At 40.2% G+C, this 22,082-nt stretch overlaps 1 protein-coding gene across 1 annotated transcript; it reads right to left on the bottom strand.

Moving 5' to 3' along the window:
* Positions 1-6,663: 6,663 nt before the first annotated feature.
* LOC143441058 (uncharacterized) lies at positions 6,664-19,114 on the bottom strand. The gene is given in 6 exon segments (XM_076928134.1): positions 6,664-9,868; positions 9,924-10,878; positions 12,000-12,060; positions 12,261-12,387; positions 16,468-16,581; positions 18,860-19,114. Coding segments are annotated over 5 exon segments (1,419 nt in total). The 5' UTR covers positions 16,483-16,581; positions 18,860-19,114; the 3' UTR covers positions 6,664-9,607.
* Between the last annotated feature and the right edge of the window lie 2,968 nt (positions 19,115-22,082).

Here is a 22,082-nt window from a genome sequence, read left to right as displayed (position 1 = left end):
TCTGAGATCAATAATTGACAAATTCAACCTCATAAAACTGCAAAGCTTCTGTAAGGCTAAGGACACTGTCAATAGGACAAAATGGCAACCAAGAGATTAGGAAAAGATCTTTACCAATCCTATATCTGATAGAGGGCTAATATCTAATGTATACAAAGGACTCAAGAAATTAGACTCCAGACAATCAAATAACTCTATTAAAAATGGAGTACAGATCTAAACAAAGAATTCTTAACTGAGAAAACTCAAATGGTTGAAAAACACCTAAATAAATGTTCAACATCCTTAGTCATAAGGGAAATGAAAATCAAAACAACCCTGAGATTCCACTTCACACCAGTCAGAATGGCTAAGATAAAAAACTCAGGTGATAGTAAATGCTGGTGAGGATGTGGAGAGAGAGGAACACTCCTCCACTGTTGGTTGGATTGCAAGCTGGTACAACCACTCTGGAAATCAGACTTGCAGTTCCTCAGAAAATTTGACATAGCATTACCTGAGGACCCAGCTATACCACTCCTGGGCATATACCCAGAAGATTCTCCAATGTATAACAAGGACATATGCTCCACTATGTTCATAGCAGCCTTATTTATAATATCCAGAAGCTGGAAAGAACCCAGATGTCCTTCAACAGAGGAATGGATACAGAAAATGTTGTACATTTACACAATGGAGTATTACTCAGCTATTTAAAAGAATGAATTCATGAAATTCTTAGTCAAATGGAAGGTACTAGAAAATATCATCCTGAGTGAGTTAACCCAAACGCAAAATAACACACATGGTATGCACTCACTGATAAGTGGATATTAGCCCAAAAGCTCAGAATACCTGATAGAGTTCACAGACAACATGAAACTCAAGAATAAAGACAAGCCGGACAGTGGTGGTGCACGCCTTTAATCCCAGCACTTGGGAGGCAGAGGCAGGCGGATTTCTGAGTTCAAGGCTAGCCTGGTCTACAGAGTGAGTTCTAGGACAGCCAGGGCTACACAGAGAAAGCCTGTCTCAAAAAACAAACAGGAGAGAGAGAGAGAGAGAGAGAGAGAGAGAGAGAGAGAGAGAGAGAGAGAGAGAGAGAGAGAATAAAAAAGACCAAAGTGTGAGTTCATTGGTCCTTCTTAGAAGAGGGAACAAAATACTCATAGGAGCAAATACAGAGACGACAAAGTGTGGAGCAGAGACTGAAGGAAAGGCTACCCAGAGACTGCCCCACCTGGGGATCCATATTATATATCGTCACCGAACGCAGACAATATTATGGATACAAAGAAGTTCATGCTGACAGGAGCCTGATATAGCTGTCTCCTGAGAGGCTCTGCCAGAGCCTGACAAATACAGAGGCAGATACCTGCAGCCAACCATTGAATTGAGCATGGGGTCCCCAATGGAGGGGTTAGAGAAAGGACTGAAGGAGCTGAAGGGGTTTGCAACCCCATAGGAAGAGCAACAATATCAACCAGCCAGACCCCCCCAGAGCTCCCAGGGACTAAACCACCAACTGAAGAGTACACATGGAGAGACCCATGGCTCCATCTGCATATGTAGCAGAAGACAGCCCTGTTGGGCATCAATGGGAGGAGAGGCCCTTGGTCTTGTGAAGGTTCAAAGTCAGTGTCTTGCTCAGAAGCAGGCTTTTGTACTGCTTAACGAGAAAACAAAATATCATCCTGGGAATTCTGTGATTTTTCTTTAGCACTGGAGATTTTCTTGGCCTTCTTGTACCAGAGACTTTCCAGATCCACATGTGACCTCTGCAGCTGGGCTACAATGTGTATTTCATTTTTTTCTTAATCCCTAGGAATTAGAATGAAATAACACATTACAGACCACACTGTTGTGCAGACTGTTTGTCATAGCTTGTGCTTTTGATTAAACTGCACAAGGAATCCATGTTTGATACATAAAATAATGAAATATAGATGCAAAAGAGAAAACCCAAAAGCTAAAGTAAACTTAAATTCTCCCACAGAAATTAATTTTAATATTTTATTATTAACTCTTCTTGTTTTCCAATGCATTTATTGACATCTAAAAACATTAAGTAGAAAGGGATACGTATGAATGTATGTACTCACATGACACCTTTTTTAACCAGTTTCAATGAAAATATTTGAGGTGAAAGTAAGACGGTTTAATTTAGCTTAAGCTAGCCTCAAATTCATTAGATAGCTGAGCTGGGTCTTGGCGTTATAATCTTCCTGACTTGTCTGTTGGGCTCTGAGATTAAAGGCATGCACCACCACAGGGAGCAGCATTTTGCCTTTCAACTTCCATGTCCAATAATGGGTTACTGGAACAATCTTTCCTTTTCATCTTCTTTAAAGGAAAGGCATCTGAAAGCACAGTATGACCTTTTCTAGAAAGAACCAGAGCCAGGACTACTGAGTATCCTCTATCATCTTACTCTCCATTCCATTTCAATCATTGGACACAAATCATAATTACAGTCATCTTGTGGTAAATATTACTTGGGGATTTCTAATCCTAACCTTAATCCTATCCCCTATCCTGATCTATCTATATAAACAACACTACACAAAGTGTAGAAGGAAGAATCCAACCCAAGGAGATTAATGATAGATATGAAAATACAGGTAGTAAATAATCTTGTTATGTACAAAAGAAGGGAAAGCACACACATACACACCCCAACACCACAACCATGACCAGCAGCAGCAGTAACAACAACAAAATATCAGGAGATAACAATCACCATTCATTGATTTTCTCAATATCAATGACCTCAGATGACTATAAAAAGACACAGGCTAACAGAATGGATGCTAACACAAACTTATCCTTCTATTGCATATAAGAAATATAGCTTGGGTTGGAGAGGATGGCTCAGTGGTTAAGAGCACTGACTGGTCTTCCATAGGTCTTGAGATCTATTTCCAGCAACCACATGGTGGTTCACAACCATCTGTAATGGGGTCTGATGCCCTCTTCTTGTGTGTCTGAAGAGAGAAATGGTGTACTCACATACATAAAATAAATAAATAAATCATTAAAAAATAAAAACTGTAATAAGAAAAAAAGAAAAAAAAGAAAGATAGCTCAACATAAAAAAGAAGCATTACTTTAGTGTAAAGGGTTGTAAAAAGTTATTCCAAGCAAATAGACCAAAGAAGCAAGCTGGTGTATCCATTTTAAAGCAGTTTTAAGAAACAAAAAAAAAAATGGAGAAAGATACCACATATACATCAAAGGGAAAAAATTACCATAGATGACATTTCAATTTTTAACATCTATGCCTTAAATACATGGTCACATACCTTTGTAAAATAAAGAGTTTTAAAGTAAAAATCACATGATAACCTTCATACATTATACTTGCAAATTTCAACACTCCATTCTCACCAATGGATGAATTCTCCAGACCAAAATTAGAGAAATACTCTAGCTAACTGATAGCATGAACATGAATCCAGCTGAAATTTGGAGAACATTCTACTGAAATAGAAGAGAATAAACCTTCTGCTTAGCACCTCATGAAACTCACTTGTAAACTGCAAACATATTCAGACACATTGCAGGTCTCAATACATAAAAGAAAAAGAAGCTCCCACCATGTATCTTATCAGACCATCATGGATTACAGCTGGATATCAACAAAACCAGAAAGAACACAAAGCTTACAACCTCCTGGAAACTGCACACCTCACTACTGAGTGAAAACTAGGTTAAGACAGAAATAAAGGAAGAAATTAGAGACCTTATAGAAGTCAATGCAAATGAATATGCAACATGCAGAATCTTATGGAACACAAAGAAATGATACTGTCTCTAAGATGAAAGTTCATAGTATGAAATCCCTACATAAAAAAATTGGAGAGCTCTCACACTGGCAATTTAAGAGCATCCTCTAAAGTTTAGAACAGAAAGAAGTGAGTGAGCAATGAAGAAAAGAAGTGGATATCAAGACATTGTCAAATTGGGAGCAAAATCCATAAAATAGAAAGAGAAGAATACAAAGAATTAATGAAACATGGAGTTGGTCCTTTGAGCCTTTTATTGGACCAAATAGAAACACTTATTAAAAGACAGAGAATATCCAAATTAATGAAATCTAAAATAAGAATGGTGACAAAATAACAAACAATTAAGAAAGCTAGAGAATGATAAAGACATAGTTTCAAAATGCCTGTACACCACCAAATTAGAAATTCTAAAACTAAAGGCTAATCTCAATAGGTTCCACTTACCAAAGTTAAATGAAACTAAGGTAAATACTTAAACAGACCTAAACACCTAGAAAAACAGAAGTCATTGCAAGTCTGCCAACAAATAGAGGCCAGGGCCATGAGTTTTAGGGTAGAATCCTACCAGATTTCCAAAAAGAAGTTCATGAGAATACTCCTCAAAGTATCCAACAATATAGAAAAAGAGGAAACCTTAGCTGATTTTATTTTGTGAACCCATGGTTATGCAAATATCCAAATCAATATAAAGACTCAGCTACAAAAAAGAATTACAGACCATTTTCCCTTAAAACCACAGATGCAAAAATATTTAATAAAATAAGTAAAATAGAAAACACTTCAAAAGATCATCCTCCATGATCAATGAGGCAGGCTCCATTAAAGAGATCCAGGAATGGTTTAATATAATGTGCTTAATGTGTAAGAAAATAAAACAAGTGGTCATCTCATTAGATGATGAATAATTCTGTGACAATATTTAATCCCACTTTATGATAAAGTTCCTGGAGTAATTAAGGATACAAAGGACACACCTAAACATAATGTCACTTTACTGCAAACCTATACCCAACAATTAATTAAATGGAGAGACATTCATATTAATTCCCCTAATTGACAAACAAGATGAGGTGATCCATTCTCTCCGTATCTATTTAAAATACTATCTAAAAGTTTAGCAAGAGCAATAAAACTGAGGAAGATAAAGGTAATATAGATTAGAAAGGAGGAAGTAAAATTATCTTTTTTTTTTTCCAGACAGGGTTTCTCTAAGCCTGGCTCTCCTGGAACTCAGCTGTATACCATGCTGGCCTTGAACTCAGAAATCCACCTGCCTCTGCCTCCCAAGTGCTGGGATTAAAGGGGTGTGCCACCACTACCTGGCCAAAATTGTCTTTATTTGCAGATGATACAAGTGGACCAAAACTTCCCAAATGTAATTCTTAGAGCTCATAAGCCCTTTCAACAACATTGTTGGATACATGAATAACTAAAAAATGCAAAGAAAATTCAGTGGCATTACAAGTGAGTTTGTATGTGCAAACAAAATAGAAATAATAAAGTTTGAATTGATTGTTGATGCTTGTCACATTTTTTCTCATAATACACAAACTTGAGTAACTCAATGTAAGTGTGTTACAAATGAGTTTGCAAGTGCAAACAAAATACAGAAACACCATAAAGTTTGAATTGATTGTTGACGCTTGACACAATTTTTTCCTCATAATAAATAACCTTGAATAACTCAGTGTGTTGGGTAAGACCTTACCAAATTCTTTGTAGTCACAGATTACTTTTGGTATTCTTGAGAGTCCTCAAAGGTGACTGTGATACACAAAGGCTTTAATAGACTGATTCCATGCTGAAGAGTTTACTCTTATATAAAGATACCAGAAAGTACACAGCTTTAATGCATTGACTAGGTTTGTGGGGTTTGTTGCATTATGACTTTATCTCATGGTTTCTAAGATGACTGCCACATGCCTAGGCTTTACCACATTGCTTATGCATAGCATTTCTCTCCAGGATGTGTTCTTCCATGTTCATAGATGACTGTGTTGTGAAAAGGTTTTATCTCATTGATAAAATTTGTAAGATATATCTTCAATATGTTCTCTGTTACATATTCAAATATGTCTATAATATACAAATGTTGGGAAGAATCAAAAGAAACTTGCCCTAAGGACTGCCTTTTTGTTACCAATTTCCATTTAATCATAAACTGAAACTAAGTTTAAGTTCCAGGTCATAGGGGACCTGTGTACTTAATAATATCTGACCAGCTTTCATTATTCATGGTTTGTTCCCCAAAACATGACAACTGTTCCTAACCATAATTTCTGTTATTCATGTTTTATTCCTCAAAATATAATGCATGTTCTTAACCACAAAAGAACTAATGGCTATATAGTATAGACCGTACAACCTACATTCTGTATCATTTGACATAGAGTAACAACAACAACAACAACAAAAAACTGTGATTGGGAGAAAAATGTAACTGTAACTTGGCACAGGACTTTGTGGTTTTGACTTTTGGAAGCTATATAACTTTCTGATTCAGGGTAGGGGTGAGGCTGGGGATACTCCAGCTAAGCTTCTGAGTGTAATTTTGTGGTCCTGATTCATCAGCAGTGACATGATTACAAGAAATTCTTATCATTTGCCTTGTCCTGTGTTTGAGTTGTATTGGATCTCAGTGGACCCCATAACATAAAGACTTAACCACAGTGTGTAACCACTGTCCAGTATGAATATGTTCATAATAATGAAGACTTTAGAGGTGTGCGATGCTTCCTTATACTAAAAATATTCATAAGGTTTTTCTCTAGCACACATTCTTTCATGATAATGAAGACTACAGAATTGTGCAAAGGCTTGACTGTATTAAATACACTCACAGGGTTTCTGTCTTAGTATTTTCATTGCTATGAAAAGAAATCATGAACAAGGCAACTCCTTTAAAAACAACAGTTTAATGGGGACTGGCTTACAGTTTCAGAGAGTTAGTCCTTTTTATCATAGCAGGAAGCATGGCAGGCATGCAAGAAAACATGATGCTGGCAAAGAAGCTGAGAGTTCTGCATCTTGATCCAAAGGCAGCCAGGAAGAGACTGTCTGCCAGGGAGCTAATAGGAGGGCCCATTCTGCACTGGGTGGAAATTCAAAGACCACCCCCATAGTGATGCACTTCCTCCAAGGCCACATCTCATAGTAACTTGCTCCCACTCCCTGAGCCAAGCATATTTACACTACCACATTCCACTGCCTGGCCCCCATATGATTGTGCAAACACATGAGTGTATGGAGACCATACTTAAAAATAGCATAATACAAAATATGTGAGGTTCAAATTAAAAAGTCCCCATCATCTATAGAAGTCTCATAAATGTTAAAACTCCAATGTTCAAAGTCTCTTCTGAGATCATTCCAATCATGTAACTATGATCCCCTGTACTTTCAAAAAATAGCACATAATATTCATCCAAATTCACAGAATATAGGTCACCATTCCTAATCAACATTGTGAAGAAATACTAGGGCAAAAGAAGACCAAAAGCCAGCAAGGAAATCTCCAAAATCTGCATCTCCATGTCTGATGTCAAAGCATTCTTCAGATCTCCAACTCCTTCCTGCCCTGCTCACTGCAACACAATTCTTTCTCTTTGGCTGATTATATTTTCTGAAAGTAGTTTTCCTGAGAAGGTATTCCATAGCTTGGGAATCTAAAACTCTTTGGTCTCCAAAGTAATTTCAAAATTACAGCTTCTTGTTCCAGTATCTGGGATCCACAGATGATTTTCTGTGCTCCTCAAAAGAAGCTGGGTCTCTCTCCAGCTCTGCCCTCTATAGGACACTAGGTTCTGCTTGACTCCACTCAACTGCTGCTGCTGTTCTTTCTGCTCATCCCATGGGACTGACATCTTCAATATGCTGGGTACTTCTGTGACAAACAGTCTTGACTGTGTTCCTCTCATGCTCCCTTCATGGTGCCAAGCCTCAGCTGCACTGCATGAAACATTCATGCCTTAAAACCAGTGCCACCTGGGTGAGTCTTACACAGGACTGAGTCAAGCTGCACCACAAGGGACAATTTTGGCTACCTCTGGAATACAACTTCATTCTCTTCTTTGAAAACACCAGAAGATTTCACCTCAGTGATGCTGGTTTCTTCTTCATCCCCACTAATTTTCGAACTACAACCAACCAGCATCAATTGTCTCAGTCGTCCCTTTTATTCTTTCCTCTAAAAGCAGAGCCACATGAACAAAGTTCCTGAATTCCTCTGCTTGCTGGGGCCCAAACATGGCCCCTTCTATTACATCATCAACAGCTTTCTATTTTTCAACAACTTCACTGCCTAAGATTGGCTGTCCTTGAACTTGCTCTGTAGATGAACCTTGAACTCAAAGATCTGCATGGCTCTGTCTTCTGAATGCTGGGTAATACACGTGTAACACTTTGCACATACCTAAACTTTTTCTTACTTAAAATGTGTTCTGTACTAGGAAGTCTTGAATCAGAGATCTGCTTGAAGTTTATCTGGGATGTAAGAAATATACCTCCATGCTTGTACTTAAGTATTTTATTTTAGATTTTTTTTTTTTTTTTTTTTTTTTTTTTTTTTTTTTTTTTGGTTTTTTGAGACAGGGTTTCTCTGTGTAGTCCTGGCTGTCCTGGAACTCACTCTGTAGACCAGGCTGGCCTCAAACTCAGAAATCCGCCTGCCTCTGCCTCCCGAGTGCTGGGATTAAAGGCGTGCGCCACCACCGCCCAGCTATTTTAGATCTTAAAATGATAACCCAGAATAGTAATCACAATCCATCAATTGTCAACTTCACACATACTAGTAACTCTTGTGTCCACATGAAAAAAACAACTAGGTAATAATAATGCCTAACACGATTCAGTTCTCCTTTGTCCAACTTCACATCCATAAGTTTAGGTGGATGGAATCTTGCCCTAATGTCACCGTTCCTTTAATTCCATTTAATATCATTGATCACAGAATTTAGCTTCATTCAACTTCCTGATTAGATTTTCTCTTTTGACCTAACATTTTATATTTTTTCTTTCTAAGATTACCATGCTTGCTCAAATCATCATGAGACTAAACACAGGTCAAAGGCTTTGCTGGCTTCACTGAGACTTCCTTTGTCAATGCAATGAATATCAACCTCTTTACCTTATCTTCAAGGACACTCTACAGACAAGGGCAAAAGGCAGCAACATTCTTCAGCTAAACATCATAAAAACTATACACAAAATTCAAATCACCCTCAGTACATATGTGTTTCATATTCCTACTAGGATGGCCCAGTAAGTTCCACTTAATGCATATACAATCCCAAAGTCTAAAAATTCACATTGCTCCATAAAACAAAACAAAAAAATATAATCAGGCCTATCGTAGCAATACTTAAGTCTGGGGTACCATCTTCTGTCTCAGATAGAATTTTCATTGCTAAAAAGAGACATTGTAACCAAGGCAACTGTGTTAAAGGCAAATATTTAATTGGGCCTGGCTTACACTTTCAAATGTTTAGTCCATTGCCATCATAGCAGGAATGTCAGCATGCAGGCAGCCATGAGCTGGAGAAGGAGCTGAGAGTTCTGCATCCTCATGAGAAGGCATCCAGGAAGAGACTGTCTTCCAGCCAAGTGGTAGGAGGGTCTGTTTTGTACTGGCCTGAGCTCCAAAGACCACCACCATAGTAATTCAATTCCTTCAAAAAGGTAATATCTTCCACAAGGCACATCTCTTAATATTGCAACTTCTTAGGGTCAAACAAATTTAGATCACCAGAGTTTATTTTTACTATAAATTCTTTCATGCTTTTAAAAATGATTAGGACATGCAGAGGCTTTAACATGTTGATTACTTTCAGATGGTTTCTCACTCATATGTGTTCATTTCTGTATTCAGAAACCACTGTGGCATGTAAACAATTTCCCAACTTTAGAACAATCAAAAGGTTTTTGCTCAGTTTCTGTTCTTTTCTGTCTTTGGAGATGAAAGAGATATGCACAGCCTTATCACATTCATCACATCTGTAAGGTTTCTCTGAAGCGTATGTTCCTTCAAGTGTTTGGAGAGTACAGTGACAAGCAAAGGCTTTACCACATTGACTACATTCATAAGGTTTCACTCTGCACATTTTCTTTTGTGTAATCAGAGATGACTGTGTCCTGGAAAGGCTTCACCTCATTCATGACATTCAGTTTCTCTCCAGTATGTGTTCTATTATGATATTGGAGACCACTCTGACGTGAAAAGGCTTTACCACATTGATTGCATTCATGTTTCTCTCCAGTATGTGTACTTTTGTGTCTTTGGAGATGACTGGGCCTAGCAAAGGTTTTACCACATTGATTACATTCATAAGGTTTCTCTCTGGTATGTGATCTTTTATGATATTGGGGACTACTGTTATCTGAAAAGGCTTTACCACATTCATTACATTCTTAGGGTTTCTCTCCAGTGTGTGTTCTTTTATGTCTTTGGAGATAACGGTGACATGAAAAGGCTTTACCACATTGATTACATTGATAAGGTTTCTCTCCAGTATGTGTTGTTTTATGATATTGGAAACTACTGTGACCTGAAAAGGCTTTACCACATTGATTACATTCATAAGGTTTCTCTCCAGTATGTGTTCTTTTATGTCTTTGGAGACTACTGTAACATGAAAAGGCTTTACCACATTGATTACATTCATAAGGTTTCTCTCCAGTATGTGTTCTTTTATGTCTTTGGAGACTACTGTGACGTGAAAAAGCTTTACCACATTGATTGCATTCATAAGGTTTCTCTCCAGTATGTGTTCTTTTATGTCTTTGGAGAGTATTGTGCCATGAAAAGGCTTTACCACATTGGTTGCATTCATAAGGTTTCTCTCCAGCATGTGTACTTTTATGGACTTGGAGATGACCCAGATGTGAAAAGGCTTTACCACATTGATTACATTCATAAAGTTTGTCTCCAGTATGTGTCCTTTTATGGTCTTGGAGACCACTGTGATGTAAAAAGGCTTTACCACATTGATTACATTCATAGGGTTTCTCTCCAGTGTGTCTTCTTTTATGTTTTTGGAGATGACTGGATCTTGCAAAGGCTTTACCACATTGATTACATTCATGTGGATTCTCTCCAGTATGAATTATTTCATGCCTGCAACAATAATGGGCACATGTGAAAGCTTTACTACATTTATTACCCTGATCAATACTTTTATCAATATGAATAAATTTTGCAGCTGGTCTAATAATAAAGAACACTCAGATAGTAAGGTTTTATCCCTTTGATGTTCATGGTTGTACTTGCTCACTGTGGGTTGCTTTACCTCTTTGAAAATACCTGTGATGGTAAGATCATGTAGCTCACATTTATAACATCCTTTTTCTATATGAGATTTCTATATCATGTATTTCACATGACTGAAGACATCAGAGTATTAAAACACTGTTTGCTTTCTTAGTTTTTCCTGTAGTTTAAATCACACCTCAGCAGCACTGTGAGCCAGGACAAACAGAAGAATTTCCAAACTTCTGGTACCCATAGAGATTTTCTGCACTGTGACTTGGGAATGTCCCCACTAATGTCAGAAAACCAATTATTTGTAAATGTCTATCATATTCAGAAAGTCTAACAGAGAATGCTACATATCTTCTCATTGTTCTGGAGTAGAAAGAGGTTCGTTGCTTCTTTCAACATCCCTATGCTCACAAGGTTTTATCCATTCTGACAATTGATATACCTAATAAAAGAAGAATGAGTGAAAGGTTTCCAAATTGAATTCACACCATTTGACATTTTCTTTGTAGACATGTGGTATATGGATTAAGGTTTCTCCATGCCTTTCTTCACTCTCACTAACTGACCACTCAATAAACTTACAAATGTCATTACAGGAATATGAGTATCACCAAATTTACCATGGACTATTTGCTTATTAGATGGCTTTGGATATACATTTATCACTATTCAATGTGCATCATCTAAATATTATGAAACTATTCAGATTGGTAATCCCACAGCAAAGCTCTAATGGAGCTACAAATCAATTAAAGGTATCTCTTAAGGCATTGTTTCCATGTCTTCTTCCTTAGAGGAATGCCTTAAAACGTAAATCAGATAACTGATATTGAAGAACACGGCTTTGTGAGAATATTATAATCATAGCTATACTTAAAGGACTGAGTTTTTTACACACTAGCTTTTCTTTAGAGCTTCCAGAACACATTAAAATTTCCTCACAGGCATATTTGTATCAGCTTGTACATGAAAACTACCTTTCACATCTTCTAGAACTTTGATATTGTTCTTCAATATGATGATCTTCCCAACTGTAACCTAAAACACAGTACCAGAAAATGAATGATGTAATATTGGAAATTAGGTAAAATTCAAGTTACAGTGAATTTTGACAGCACTAAACCTGATTTATTCAGCTTAATCTTCTTTGTTCTCAATTGAAATAACAAAGGCTCTTCAATAACCAAGAATCACTTGTTCCATTATTTTGAAAAGCAACACAAAATTCTCAGTCTTACCTGTAGCTGTGAGGTTCTGGTAGGTCTCCAGCATCACATCTTTGTAGAGATTCTTCTGGGAAGGATCCAGCAAATTCCACTCTTCTGCAGTGAAGTTCACATGCACATCATCATAAGTCACTGCATCCTAAAATATCACACACATGTGTACAACACAAAGCATGATCCTAAAATCACTGTAAATAAATGGATATTTTCTAGACAATGTAGTAATGTAATTCTTGTGCTTCCTCCACTTATTTCCTGAAACAGAAGTTATAATATAATCATTCTGTCATTTTAGAAGGAAATTGAATTATAAGTTTCACCTGTTTTGCTTCTGATCCCTTTGAATAGGATGGAGCCTTGCAACACAAATGGCAATTGAGAGGGATATACAGGGGGAAACAGATCAACTGTACTGAACAAACATCTGAAAGGCTGTATGAACAATTACTAACTACAAAAATGTTGGGAAAGCTGTGTGTATTTGCTCATGTCTTTAATCACAAAGGTACAGGCAGGTGTATGTCATTGAGCTGGATGCTGGCATGGTCTATGTGATGTTTTGCAGGACATTAAAAGTTACATATGAAGACCCTCACTCCCCTGTAAAAATCAACCAAGGAAATAAAAATGATAGAGAGAACTCATAATTCTTTACTGAAGTTCCTACAAAGAATTATACATTCACTGCAGTGCTGTATCCATCTTGCAAAAACATGAAGTGAACCAGTTTAAACAGCAACATTAATAAATTTTACTACAAGGGAATGCATGTTTAAACAGTTAAAAATAGACAGATGAAAATATTAGTAATGTATATGTTGATCAGAAATAAGGAACATAGGGCAGGAGATATAGCGTAGGAGTGGAAAGCTCCTGCTGGTCTTCCACATAATGGTGGTCAATTTCTAGTATTTACATGGGAATCAACAACTACCCATTACTTCAAGATCAAGAGGACTGAGGACATCTTCTGACAAAAGTAAAGATGAGGCATGATATTCATATCCATCCACACAGGCACAATACTTATTTATTCAAAAATTTCAAAACAAACACAAGGGTAAGGCAAATGACATACACCTGGAATCCAATGAGTGTGAAGCCTCAGGCAGTATCAATATCATGAACATATGCCATTTAGAGAAATATAATATAATATATTTTGCCGAATTTTAAAGTTAAAGATGTGGATGAAGAGGTACACAGAAGCATGTGCTTATTTTACAAAAACATGTCAGGTGGCTTCTGCTGTTTCTATATCTGCTATCAGCACAAAAAGGTCTTCACAGAGAAATTTAGTCTCAAAAACAATAAACAAAAGATATAAAGTTAAAAATATAAATTCACCAGGCTTGCAAAATAGCTTAATATTGAATACCAAATGTTTATACTGTATCTTATGTGATTTAGGGGCTGAGACCAAATGGGGAATGTATGGGAACATGAGAAGAAAGCTGAAGAATCAGTTTCAACCACAACACAGTAGACACACAGAACAAAATCTGTCCTGTCTAAAAAGAAATACAGGGGTAAAGCTGGAGCAGAGACTGAGGGAATGGCCAATGGAAACTTGCCCAAATGGAGACCCTCCTTATGAACAAGCACTAATCCATGATATTATTAGGGATAGTTTGTTATACACAGGAGCGTTGCATAATTGTCCATTAAGAGGCTCCACCCAGCAGCTGACTTGAAACAGATACAGAAAACCATAGTCAAACATTGAATGGTTCTTGGGGACTGTTATGGAAGAGTTGGGGGAAGGATTGATGGCCCTGAAGAGGATAGGAACTCCACAGGAAGACCAACAGTCTCAACTAACTTGGACCCTTGGGGACACACAGAGCCTGATCCACAAACCAATAGCACACACAGTCTAGACTAAGGCCCCTGGAACATATGTAGCAGATGTGTAGCTCAGTCTTCATGATGGTCCTCCAACAACTGTACCAAGGGCTGTCCCTAAAGCTGTTGTCTATCTTTGGAATATGCTCCGTGAACTGGGCTGCCATGTCTGGCTTCAATGGAAAGGATGAACTTAACCCAGCAGAGACTTGATGCACAGTGGTGTGGAGATACCCAGGGGCCCACACCTTCTTCAAAGGAGAAACAGAGGATATTGGATAGAGGGACCCTGTGCAGGCGGTGGACCTAGAGTAGGGACTTTACAAAGTTCATAGCCATTTTATTTATAACAGCTTGAAACTGGAAAAATCCCAGATGTCACTCAACCAAAATATGGATATAGAAAATGTGGTTCATTTACAAAAGGAAAAACTATTCAGCTACAAAATACAAGGACATCATGAATTTTGAAGGCAAATGGATACAACTAGAAACTATTATCCTGAGTGAGGTAACCCAGATCTAAGAGCATATGCATGTATGTACCCACTTACAAGTGAATAATAGTCATAAAAAAAAAAAGGAAACCCACACTACACTCTATAGACCCAAAGAAGCTAAACAAGAAGGAAGGCCCAAATGGGCATGGGTGAATCTCTCTCAGAATCCGGAATAAAACAGTCATAGGAGGCAGATGGGAGAGAGAGAATTGCATGGGAGAGCAGATAAGAAGGGGAATCGGGGAGAACCAGCAACAGGTGTGGCGAGAGACTATGGAGTTGATCTTAGCTGAGATGCATAGCAGTAAGATATGGATGCTGAAGAGGCCACATCTGCAGTCAGGCAGGACCCCCAGTGGAGAGTTAGAGACAACAACAAATCCAAAAACCTTTTTACCCAAAATTTGTTCTTGTCCACAAGAATGCAATCTACTATGTAGATTCGGTCCAGCAGCAAAATAACCCTTTGATACCATGTTGTTGTTCTAACTTGATATTCTGCTGCTGTGATTGAATCCTCTAAGCAAAAGCATCTAAGGTAATAAGTGGTTGTTGTACATGGCTCTGACAGATCAGTCTATCATTTTGGGAGCTTAGATTAGAAACTGAAGGCAAAAAGCATGGACAACACTGTCTCCTGGCTTGCTCTCTTGCTTGGTCACTGTCTCAAGCTCAGCCTGCTCTTTCATCCAACCCAGGACCACTTGCTTAGGGATATTGCCATCCTCAGTGGAAGAGTCTTCCTTTTTTTTTGGTTTTTCGAGACACAGTTTCTCTATGTAGCCCTGGCTGTCCTGGAACTCACTCTGTAGACCAGGCTGGCCTTGAACTCAGAAATCTGCCTGCCTCTGCCTCCCAAGTGCTGAGATTAAAGGCGTGCACCACCACTGCCCAGCATAGAAGAGTCTTCCTAACCAATCATCTACACTATCTCTCACAGACATAGCAACCAGCCATCCTGATGAGGACACGCCCTCAATGAGGTTACTTCAGATGACTGTAGCTCTGAAATGCTGAGAACCGAAAACAAGTATGACACAGATACAATAATAAATGAGGAACTTGTAAAAACTCAAAACCAATGAGCTAACCATATCAATACAGAAGCTCCTGCCACCCCATGAGGAACTTGGAGTTTTGGCTGAGCAAAGACATAATAGGGAGGGAACCTGGCTCAGAGTAGTGAAGGATACACTGGAATGGGGAGTTCAGAGGCTGTGCTGACCTGGGGTGAGCATCTTTAACGCTGGGTTTCCAGGGAATTCTACCAAAGAGGAGGCTAAAACAACTGGAAGGTGGACAGAAAAGCAGATTGTCCCAAACAACCCAAATATACCCACAAATATACCCACAAAGGACAGGATTTCTGATCCAAGGAAGACATGCTAAATTTGTTAGAATCGATGAAGAACAAAATTCCAACTTATGACAGCTGTAAGTTCAAAACTACAGAGTCACATATGAACTGTAGAGGGTAGTTCAGGAGGTGGGAAATGAGGTCTTTGTCTTTCTACCCTGTAAAACAGGTAGGCAGAGACTGATTTTGCCCTGGATGCTGTCTTCGAAGAGCTCTCTGTCATGGACTAGTCAATAGGTCTAGGTCCTGTTGTTAAGAAGGATTTAACCCAAGGTGTGGGGCTGGTAACTAAATTGATTAGGATGGGGTCTGTCTCATTTCCTCAGTGAGAGAATGACAAAGTGCCACACACAAAATGGACAGTCACAAGGGGGCGGTAAAGGCTTCCCAACAAATTACTCCACTTGGACAAAGGAGAAAATGAAGACAAGATGGCAAGTGTGAGCCCTGTAGCAGGGTTCCAAGTCTGTTCTAACCTTCCCAGAAATTAAGACCAGAGAAACACTGTCCACTATACCAGGCTCTGGAACATCTTCGTAGCACTTTGGGGCTATGACTCTCCAGCGTATCCACTGTAGCAGGGTTCCAGGTTCAATTTAGTCATCTCCCTCCACAGATACTCAAGAAAAACCTGAAAACCAAAGCACACACACAAATCTGGCAGACAAGCCACTGACATAGAAACAATGGTTCATCTTAACAACCGGCCTTTCAATCCTTTAGTCGGGAGTCCTGAGGGTCTTGGGGTTCCAGTCAATGCATTAAGATGTTATGTCCAAGTCAGAGAGACCCCAACAACCAACAAGGAGCCTATTGTAATGCAAACACATGGAGGTCTTTATTATGAGGTCTGTAATAAGGATTCTCACCAGTCAGCCTCACGTGAGATCAAATCTGAGAGACCAAGTCTAGGAGTGCTGGGTATTTATTTCAGTTACAGCAAGATTGGGACATTAACATGCAGGCCGGCAACTTAATATTTTAAAAGCTGCATTACTGGCATAATCTGCAGGAACCAATCAAGGGGGCAAAACCATCTGATAATCATGATAGGTAGACTAACTTTTTCTCTGTAAGGTGTATTAGTTATCGATATGTAGCTTAACCCTGCAGTTGTACCTTGACTGGCTGTTGACAAGGAGGCGTTGTCATAGGATGTTTAGTCAAATGGACTTTGTGCACTCTCTAAAACAGAATTAATTGGGCTTTACAAACTCATCTTTGTGCCTGCAGTCATTATTGAAACATGCTCCTGTTCAAGCACAAGCCATGCATGGCAGTCAAAAAAGTACTTGATCCAAAGACCTGCCTCACTATCTGTTACTGCACTGTCTGGAACTGTTTTCCTGAGCAGGTATCCCACAGCTCTGGAATCTCAAAATATTAGGGTTTCAAAGGTAACTTCAGTATTACAGCTTCTTGTTCCAGTATCTGGGATCCACACATGATCATCTGCGTTCCTCAAAGGAGATTGGGTCACTTCTCCAGCTCTTCCATCTATTCCACTCTAGGTTCTGCTTGACTCTGCTCTACAGCTGCTGCTGTTGTTTCTGATCATCCCATGGGACTGACATCTTCAATATGCTGGGTTCTTCCCCTGTGACTAGGATTCGCTGCATTTCTGTCATACACTCCCTTCACTGTGCCAAGCCTTAGCTGCTCTGCATGAGATTCATTTATGCCTAAAAACCAATACCACCTGGGTGATTCTCACACATGATCAACTCCAGGTGCACAACAAGGTACAACCTTGGCTATCTCTGGAACACAGCTTCTTTGTCCTCTCAGAAAACACTCACCAGAAGATTTCACCTCAGTGATGCTGGTTTCTTCTTCATCTTCACTAATTTTTTAACTACAGCCAACCAGCATCAATTGTGTCAGTCATTCCTTATATTCTTTTCTCCCAGAGCCACATGGACAAAGTTGCTGAGTTCCTCTGCTTGCTGGGGCTGGAACATGGCCCCTTCTATTACATCATCACCAGCTTTATATTTTTCAACAACTTCACTGCCTAAGCTCAGTTGTCCTGGATCTTACTCAGTAGATGAACCTTGAACTCAGAGATCTGCATGGCTCTGTCTCCTGAATGCTGGGTAATACATGTGTAACCCTTTGCCTGTATCTAAGCTTTTTTTTACCTAAAACATTTCCTGTACCAGGAAGACTTGAATCAGAGAACTGCTTGACGCTCATCTCCTGGGATTTAAGGCATGTACCACTATGTCTGTACTTAAGTACTTTACTTTAGATCTTAAAATGAAAGCCCAGAGTAGTAATCACAATCCATCAATGGTCAGTTTCACACACACTGGTGACCCTTGTGTCCTCATGAAAATGATGACCAGGTGACAATTGAAAGATATAAAAATTTATAAAGGGTATGGAAAGTTTGTATGACCCCCTAGAGCTGAGCCAAGAATGTAGGCCAACCAGTTCACTAGCTCCAGGTTCCAGGAACCAGCTGACCACAAAGAAAGCAGAACTAAAACTACAGGTCAGCTGGGTCATTCTGGGAACTGGGTGACCACAAAGTAGAAGTTTGAGCAAGATTCAATTCCTGAGAAAAACATGTACAAGATGTTTCCCACATGACCGACTGAATGATGGATTGGACTTTCCATTATTTTTATGATATCCTTCCTTGGTTTCCCCCTAACACCCCTGGTTTGTGTTTTTTTCCTTTAAATACCCTTCTCCCCCTGGCCTCGAGGTCGACACTTTTTGCTGTGAGTCTCGACCTCAGCTGGATGATTCCCGAAATAAAGCCTCTTGCTGTCTTGCCAGTTATTAGAGACTAGAGTGAGGGTCTCCCCTCCTGAGGGTCTTTTAATAACAATGCCCAACATGATACAGTTCTCCTTCCTACAAGCCTGGGGGCGTATCCATAGGCCCGCCTGCCATGGTACCTGGAAGCTCTGGTCATCTCCCCGGTCTGAGGCAGCCCAGCGGCGGGCAATAGGATTGCGTTGCACGGTCTGTGACGTCAGAAGGAGGCCGCCGATACCACTGGGACAGAGATGCTTTTCCCGGACTGTGACGGTGACAGCGGTTGTCTGGTGGTGCTGTCACTCGGCTCCGTTTGGGATTTCCATACATCATGCCTTTGCACCTGGCCAGAGCCGTCATGAAAAATGTAGTCTCCCGCCGGCCACCATCTTTCTTTTTCCTCGTGGCATCATGGGATATGTAGTATGAAGGCTGGCCGCCATATTGGATTGAGTTTGCTGCGCGTGCGCAATTAGTTCTGCAACTGCCATCTTGGCAGAAGTCCTTATGGGAAATGTAGTCTCTGGCTGCTATCGCTGCGTAGCCCTGGCAATACCTGAACTCACTCTGTAGCCCTGGCTGGCCATGAACTCAGAAATCTGCCTGCTTCTACCTCCCAAGTGCTGGGATTAAAGTCATGCACCATCAATTATTTATCATTATTAGCTATTGATTATTGATTAGCACTGTCTGCTGATTATCGATTATTGATTATCATGATTATTGATCACTTTTGGTTATTGACTAGTATTGGTTATTGAACATCGATTCGTATTGATTATTGATTAACATGATTATTGATCATTATTCTATCACTGTCATCCCCCTGCCTCTGCCTCCCAAGTGCTGGGATTAAAAGCCACCACTGCCCAGCTATACCTGTCTTCTTTGTTTGGTTTTTGTTTGTTTGTTTGTTTGTTTGTTTGTTTGTTTTGAGACAGGTATTCTCTGTCTAGCCCTGGCTGTCCTGGAACTCACTCTGTAGACCAGGCTGGCCTCAAACTCAGAAATCTGCCTGCCTCTGTGTCCCAAGTGCTGGGATTAAAGGAGTGTGCCACCACTGCCCAGCTATACCTGTCTTCTTAATGTATACTATAAAAGACAAAAGGGTTTGGACACATGTGCTGCAGAGTCAGAGAAACCACCCATGTTTCTACAGGAAACCAACTGGTCCAAATGTTTTGGGCAGGTTCAGAATCAGCCATGACAGTGACATTACTCAGAGGTCACCTCCTGATCTAACATGTGAGGGGCATCACCAGGGACCTCACAGGTGGTCACACCTGGCTGATGCTTCCCATGCAGCTCCAGAGAGGACCCAGCACCCCAGCACCCACTGCTCAGACACCTGCCCCTACCCATTGTGCGCAGTGATCCTGTGTTCACCATGACTCGATTTCAGAGCTTCCCTGAGGTATCCACACAGCACCCACAGCAGAGCTGAAAGCAGGATACAGATGGCCATTCAAGCCTGCAGAGCCACCAAGGACTTGCAAAATGGCACCCAGAAGAACCCGCCTCCTTGTCTGATTGGCAGGTCTGCCTGGATGCCTTGATTGGCCAGTGAGTCTTACTTCCTCAAGGTTAAAGTGTGCTTCTGGGCTAGGGTCAGACCTTTTCCAGATCTCAGAAGTGGTTTGCACTCCATTAGCATTTGTTTCTGTCTTCAAAGAGGAATCTCACCCCCCCCCCAGCCCTTGGGGAGAACCCAGCATTCCAACTCTGGCTGTTCAGCTGCCTGCTCCTCCCCTCTGAGAGCATTTGTTGGGAGCCGCAGTGATTCGCCATTACAAGATGGCGCGGGCATCCTGTCCTCCCACTAGTAAACAACTGACTGTGCAGGTGCAAAAGGCAGAAAGCACGCCAAAGTCACTGCCCATCCCGGGGCGTAATATGGGGTGATGAGTGAACAGCCAATCAGAAGTGAACACGCCACTCTAGGGTATATATAGCAGTGCCTTTCCCGGGCTTTGGGTCTTTCCACTTCTGCTGTTACAAGTAAAGCCTCATTTGTAGTAATACCCGATCACTGCCTCCGTGTCCTTTTTCGCGGGCGAAAGAGACACGAGAGGCATGCAGAACAAGCATTGATCCTGCAGTTACCAGGACCTGACTTCAGACCTTACCTGAGCTTTCCTCACAGCACTTGCCTTCTTCTTCCTGTAATCAAGGTGAATAGCTTATATAGCCCATTACTAAAGGTGCAGTGGAGGTATCAATCTGACCTTACCAGAGGAAGGATACCCTGGCTATTTCTTAGCATTCTGTCTAAACTCCACCCCGGTTACCTGGCAACAGCCAGGTATGCTCCTCCCCATGGTTACCTGGCAACAGCTGGGTAGGCCTGACTCCCTGTAAAGATGGCTGCTTGGTCTTCTCTTTTGATCTCTTGATCTCTTTCTCTTCCTTCTTGTGCCCTTCCCCCCTCTCTCTGCACATGCTCATGGCCAGCCTCTACTTCTCTACTCTCTGCCTCTCTCTATCTTTCTCTGCCTCAACTACCCTCTTAACTCTCCTCTCCATGTCCTGAATAAACTATATTCTATACTATACTGTCTTCTGGTGGGCTGCTTCTGGGGAAGAGCTGTCTCAGCATGAGGCATGGTCCCTCCTGGGGAAGAAATATCTCAGCAGGAGGCATGGGCCTGCTGAGACATCTCCTTCCCCCACACATCCCCTCACATCACTAGAACTTATTCCATCTGTCTTTAAAGAGAGGTAACTATGGGGAGGATCATGCCTGGCTGTCACCAGGTAACTGTGAGGTAGAATTTTAGACAGAATGCTAACACCATTAACACTAAAGAGGGGTTTTAGGAAACAAACTTCAGGCTGGGCTCAGGGAAACTGCAGCTCCCTTTCACCAGATGACAGGTATCAATCAGCCCTGGAGAAAAGCCAGAATCATAAGGGAAACACAGTTGAGCATTATTGTTAGCCAGCACATCTTCATCAGTGGCAAAGTGGAGAAAAAACACAGTTGGATTAGTACAGGTTCTGTAGATAAACATATCTCAAATCATAGAGAGAATGAGTCTCTCTATGTATGTAAAAAGGGGATTTAATAGAATGCCACAATAAAAGCTGTCAGCCCAGAGAAATTAGAAAAACAAGGGCTGGTTGATTTTATGTTGCAGGATATTACAGTTGATCTTCAGTGTATACCAGAATTCTGAAGAGATAAGTGCTTACTAATACCAGTTTTAAAACACAAATAAACAAACAATTCACTTTTGTTTTGTAAAGGTAGGGCAAGTACAAAAAAACAAAACACCACCCTGTTCAATGTCCTTTTTATATGTAGGTTGTCAAAAGAATCTATAGCCCACATTAAAGGTGGATCTGAACATCTCAAAAGCGCAA

This window comes from Arvicanthis niloticus, chromosome 30, assembly GCF_011762505.2.
Source record: "Arvicanthis niloticus isolate mArvNil1 chromosome 30, mArvNil1.pat.X, whole genome shotgun sequence".
NCBI lineage: Eukaryota > Metazoa > Chordata > Mammalia > Rodentia > Muridae > Arvicanthis > Arvicanthis niloticus.
Note: the sequence above shows the minus strand (reverse complement) of the source record. Positions and strands in the feature narration are given on the sequence as shown.